This window comes from Belonocnema kinseyi, chromosome 5, assembly GCF_010883055.1.
Source record: "Belonocnema kinseyi isolate 2016_QV_RU_SX_M_011 chromosome 5, B_treatae_v1, whole genome shotgun sequence".
Lineage (NCBI taxonomy): Eukaryota > Metazoa > Arthropoda > Insecta > Hymenoptera > Cynipidae > Belonocnema > Belonocnema kinseyi.
Window position 1 is genome coordinate 79,162,185 of NC_046661.1, and position 6,249 is coordinate 79,168,433.

Consider the following 6,249-nt stretch of genomic DNA (forward strand, 5'->3'; position numbering starts at 1 on the left):
AAAGAATAATCAAACAAAACAAAAATTAATTATTTGTAGACAAGAATATTTATTTTCTGCCAATAAATACGGATATATTTAATCATTTTGACTGGTATTATTCAGTAACTATAAAAAATTAAAAAATTAATTTAAACTTTAATTTAAATTTTTTTTAAATTTCGTTATTGCAGACAAATGAGTAGCTTCTATCTGCTGCAAAATCAATCATTTCAAGTGAATGTTTGATTCAGTCATCAATATTGACTGAATAATTTGTTAAAGTGACTTTTTTGACAGTAGACATTTATTTTTGGAGTTAAAAGTTAAACTGTTTGGTTGAAGATTCAACTTTTACGTTGAAAATTGTTATTTTTTGGATTAATTGCCCTGTTTCATAAATTTAAACTTAAAATCTTTTTTGTTTCAAAGATCAAATACTTGGTTCCAAGTTGAATTGCTAGGTTAAACATTCATTTGTTTTTGTTACAAAATTGATCCATTTTTTAAAAAAGAATTTTACTTCTTGAATAAAGTTGAACTAATTTGTTTAATTTTTTTTTAGAATTTATCATTATCTTCGAAAATTGATCTTTTTGGTTAAAAATTAAATTTTTTAGTTAAAAATGTAGCTCTTTTGTTAAAATTTAGTTTTTGTTTTATTGTGAAAATTTAACTTTTTGGTTGAGATTTCGTCTGTTTTTAGAAAATGAATCCTCTTGGTTGAAAAATGCTCTTTTTTGGTTAAATGTTCGGCTGCGTCTTGTCCCGAATTTCGGGATAAATAGCATTTTTTTCATTTTAGCTAGTCATCCCGATTTTCGGGACGGCTAGCCTATTTTTACCATTTGGCTAGTCGTCCCGAAAAGGATGCATTTTATGAAATTTATCCTTTTAACTAAACAAAAATTATCAAAAATGTAAGTCATACCGAAATTCGGGACAATTAGCCTATTTCCACAATTTAGCCAATCGTTCTGAAAAAATAATAATAGTGCAATTATAGTTGATAAAATATAGTGATTTTCAGTCCTCGAGCCTCGCACTATTTTTCAGCCTTATCACCATTAAAGTTTTATTTCAATATGATAGAAAATACTAACTAACACAGGGGTGCCTTCCCGCCCCCGCGGGGCGTTGGAGAAGGGGCTGGGGTCTGATCTTACATTATTTCTGTGACCAGGCACAGGAGTGCCTTCCCGCCTCCCACGGGACTTTGGAAAAGGGGCAGAGGATGTGACCTCAAATTATTTCTGTGATCAGACACAAGACCGCCTTTCCCCTTATCAGATATTGGAAAGGTTTATGGGTGTGACTTAAATTATTTCTAGTAGCAAGTCTATTTAAAAAAATTCTAAACTTTTTACCAAGATATTCCTTATTTTCATAAAAAAACTAAGCCTTTGGTGAATTTGTATTAGTAACTGAAATAAATGAAGGAAAATATAAAATTTCCATAATTTTATCAAGCTTCAAATGATAAAAGATCCAATCCAAGCGCGCGGAAATCATAGGGAGGTTTCGAACGAACTAGAGACTACGGTGACACAGAGCAAATATCGTATATAAATTGATTTGGACATTTTCTTAAACATAACCTAACTTTTAGTTTTATTCGTTTCTGAATGTTTCTAGGGGCAAATAGCAGTTTTGATAATCTTTGGCTAACTCAAAAGGAGTAAAATTTAAAAAATACATAATTTTTGGGACGACTAGACAAATAATAAAAATAGGCTAGTCATCCCGAATTTCGGGACGACTAGCTAAATGGTGAGAATAGGCTAATCGTCCCGAATTTCGGGACGACGAGACACTTCGTAAATAATCAACTACTTGGGTGAATTTGAACCACTTTGTTAAAAATCTATTTGTTTGGTGTAAGTTGAAAATTAATCTTTTTTTTAATTGAACTGTTTTTTTTTAAACTTGTTAGTTTTTTGTTTGAGAATTAATTTTTTAATTGTTGTTTAAGATTCATCATTTCAGTTGAAAATTCATTTCTGGAAGAAAATTTAACTATTTTGTTCAAAAATAATATTTTTTAGCAAAAATTCGTCTTTTTGGTAGAGAATTAATCTTCTGGGTTACAAATATCTTTTTTGGTTAAATTATATTAATTAATAGTTGAACTACTTTGTTCCAAATGTATTTCTTTTGCTAAAAAATCTTTTTTTGTTTGTTGAAAGGTAATTTTGTCAATTGAAAATTTATCTACTCCATTTTCGGTCGAAAATTGACCTTTTTTATTTGCAAATTCATTTAAATAAATAAAATAGAAGTGGGACGATGGTCGTGGGGGCTAAAGCGTAGGCTTGGACCCACTCCTTCGGCTTGCGGGTTCGATTCCCGCCTCGCACTCTGGAAGAGTCTCGGTGGCCCATGCGGTGAACACTAGCCTAGCAAGGGAGTTGTTCATCTCCGGAGAGTCGTGGGACCGGTACCTCTAGAGAAAAAGGTTTTCTCTAAGTACTTAAGGCTGTTGCTCTTGGTGGTTCGGAACCCGCCTTAAACTGTAGGTCCCCCTTCCACCACCAAGTAAGTGTGTGGAGGGTGTGTAAAGGAATAGAGAAGGTGTAAGAAAAATGTAAACCCTTAGGGGACACATTAGAAGCTTCCATTCCATTTAAATAAAATAAAAAATTAAAATAAAGTCTAATTGCTGACGTAACAACAATTGAGTGACACGTGCGACAAGGTCTTTATTACGCACGCACGCATCCATTTAAATTCATTGACAAATTTCGTCATACATTTTTCCACTGGTTGCACTGGTTCAAAAAATTTGGCCAAGTACCAATTTTTTTGTACTGGTATCGAAGGTTCCGAACTAGCAGTCAACGATCGGTTCATTAATTAACTAACATAAAAGATGGAAGCACGTGTAGGTTTAAATGTACGCATTACTGTCAGTGATTTAAAGTGGGTAAGGCTCATTATTTAAATAAATAAATTTCGCAATAGTCATATGAAATACAATATAAATAATTTACTATGATTATTTTATTATTTTTTAAAGTGTATTTGACAAAAAACAATTCCGAATTTTACATAATCTGAAATTAACTAGGGGTCACCTCCTACAGTGGATATGGCAACGTAGAGTGGATAGTAATTAATTAAAAATACTAATATATTTAAAATAATTTATTTAATTTATATTCAAGACACAATACGTCTTCATAGATTAAAATTAATTATTTTTTATCTATTTGTGCTCTTAATTAATAATTATTCACTGTAGGGAGGTTCCCCCTGTATTTACAATTTATAAAATTATAATCATGTGACTATGAAGAGCTAATTACTTATTTTCTTTAAAGTGTTGTGAACATTATCGTCCAGTGAGTTTATGAATTTTGTGTTTGTCAAGAAAAAAAGTACTGCCTAGAGTCTGTGTATCGTTCTTATGCGATTGTGGGCACGTAGCAAGTGACCGTTGGGCTAGACAGTTTTAGAAAGTTGTACTTTTCCATGTGGGTAGAAAAATCTCGAAATATCAGAATAACAAGACCCCTTGAGATAGTCGACGCAACATTATTTTATCGGAAGTGGTAAGCAATTTTGAATTGTAAACACCCAATCGTTCTTGATTTCTAATCTTCTTTGATAAGTCCCATAATGATGTGTATTTATATCCTATTTACTTCAAGCAATTGGCATAATCTTGATTGTTATTATCCAGTGTCTGTAACCTTTCAACGCTCCCCATTTTATAATTTTATTTCATTTTTAATTTCTTGTTATAACTGATTAAAATTCACTGAGAATCAAACATATATTTTCGGTTCATTACAGTAGAAAACCTTTAAATGGTCTTCACGATTACATTACAGATGTAGAATTCGAGAGACTTTTCTACAGTGGACAATCATTAATTGTACAAAAATACTAATGTGAGTAAAATAATTATTTTATTAAATAGACTCGAAGTCGAATAATTATCGATTAAACGTCAATTAATCTTTTATTGAACAAGAATATGGCAAATGAAAATTAGTAAATAAATTAATAATCTTTATTTCATTCTTTATCCATAACAAAAAATATAGCAGTCGTTGACTATTTTTTTAAATTATACAAATAATTTCAGGGTGGACGCTGAACTGGGAATTTGTTAAGGCCGGGAAAAAACGGGATATGACTGTTGTTACGGAATTTTTCGTAATGTTATACTCTGAAGTTAAATCAGTCAAAATTCGACTGACTAAATTAATCAAGCATGAATTGACTGACAGGTCAGCCATTTCGACTCATAAAACAGTTTTTGAACAGATGAACCACTGTTTAATAAAAAAATCATTTAAATTGCCCACAAATGACTGATTAATACTTTGAAAATTAGAGACTAGATCAATAAAAATTACTGATTTAATTAGTGAAAGTTACTACTACTAGTGAAAACTACTTTGATTAGATCATTCAAAATTACTGATACGGTTTGTGCATGTTACTGATTAGATCAATTTGTTTTTAATGGTAGAAAATAAATCTTCTTAGTTCTAAATTATTTTTTTATTGAATTAGACTGTTTTTTATTTAAAATACAAATATGTTTTGAATGGAATATCAGCTATTATATTTTTTGTTTAGATTTAACATTTTTTTAAATTAAAAATTCAACTACAGTTAAATCTTTTTTGTGGTATTGATTTATTATTTTTGATAAAAATTTATTTGTTTGGTGAAAAATTGAACTATTTCAGTAAAAATCTTTTTTTAAAATGAATTTTGCTGATGGAAAATTGAACTATTTCATTTTTTTTAAATGGACCTTTTTTAGATAAAAATTCATCTGTTTGGTTGAGAATTTAATTATTTCATTGATAGTTCATTTTTGTTGTTGTTGAAATGTCAACTACTCGGCTGAAAGTTAATCTACTTTGATAAAAATTTATTTTTTTGTTAGTAATTCATAATTTTAGTTAAAAACTTATTTCTCTGGTTCATAATTTAATTACTTTCTTGAAAATTCATGGCTTTATTTTGAAAATTCATTTTTTTAATTGAAAATTTATCTGTTCCATTTTAGGTTGAATATTCGTCTTTTTTAGTTGAAAATTCAACAACAACAATTCTGTTTGGTTGAAACTTGAACTATTTTTGAAAAAATAAATTTCTCTGTTTTTAATCCATTTGCTTCAGTTAAAAATTCTATTTTTTGCTCGGAACTCAACGACTTTGTTGAAAGTTGAACTAGTTTGGTAAAAATGAATTTTCTTTGTTAAAGATTCAATATTTTATTTGAAGGATCATCTTTTTTGTCAAAAAGGTAACTACTTTGTTTAACATTATTTTTTTGCCTTGAACATTAATTTTGTTTATTAAAAATTTAAATATTCCATTTTTGTTTAAAAAATAGTATTTTTTAAATGAAAATTCAACAGATTAGATAATTTTAAATGACTTACTTTTTCATTGGGTAAAATTGACTTCGAATCAGTCACTTTTGACTGACTTAAATTTAGAGTGTAGGCCTAAACGAGCTGGAAAAGGAGTTAGTCTTACGAAAAATTCTGTAAAGGTAGGCAATTCCAAAAATTAAAGAAAAAATCTACTGAATTAAAAAATTTTGAGAAACAATAAGTTTTAAGTGGATCGATTCCAAACATAAATTAAGTAATGATTTTTTAAACTGGATTGGAGTTCGACTGTTAAAAATTGAATAAAATTGATGTTACAAGATTTTGAATCTGTTCAAAATGAACGAAAATTTTAACTTTGAAAATATTGAACTCTTTAATTCGAAAGCCTTAGTATTTAAACAAATTTAAACGAACATTTGAAAGTTAAAACTAAACAATTTGAAATTGAATTTTTTTAAATTGAAAGCCTACTGAATTTTTCTAAATATGTAAATATATTTATTGTAATTTGTATTGTTATTTGTGTTGTTATTGTTGAATTTTTATGTATAAATAAGTATTGACCAATTATTAGTTTTAAGCGGCTTGAAAGTAACATAATTCAAATTGAAAATATTTATGTATGTGAAAATGTTTGAATTTCACAATTTGAATTTTAATAGACAGGAGGAAATTTTAGTTTTTTATTTTGGTTAAATTAACAGAGGACAATTCATATTCTTTAAGTTCTTATCGTATTGGAAAGTAGGACATATGGTATTTTAATATTTTATGAATTGGAAAAAGGACATTTTTTATTTTTAACATTTTTATGTAGTTGGCACGTAGGAAATTTTCGTTTTCAGTTTTTTTCTAAATTTGAAGGAGCCATTTTTCTATCATTTTGAGTTGTAAGAAATAAATGTTG

General features: G+C 28.5%; 1 protein-coding gene across 5 annotated transcripts in view; it reads left to right on the forward strand.

Moving 5' to 3' along the window:
- The window catches only part of LOC117173520 (fructose-bisphosphate aldolase-like), a 37,858-nt gene that overhangs the window by 2,870 nt on the left and 28,739 nt on the right, over nt 1-6,249 (forward strand). Inside the window, exons 1-3 of one of the 5 annotated variants that reach the window (XM_033362155.1) lie at nt 2,847-2,902; nt 3,300-3,530; nt 3,813-3,872. The exons of 1 other annotated variant lie outside the window; for it this stretch is intronic. Coding sequence is in view for 2 of the 4 variants with exons in the window: in XM_033362152.1 (XP_033218043.1) it covers nt 2,849-2,902 (54 nt within the window). In the remaining 2 variants the exon portion in view is untranslated. Of the gene's footprint in view, nt 1-2,795; nt 2,903-3,299; nt 3,531-3,812; nt 3,873-6,249 lie in introns of those variants that run through there. 3 more of the 5 variants (XM_033362158.1, XM_033362152.1, XM_033362153.1) reach the window with 3 other exon arrangements.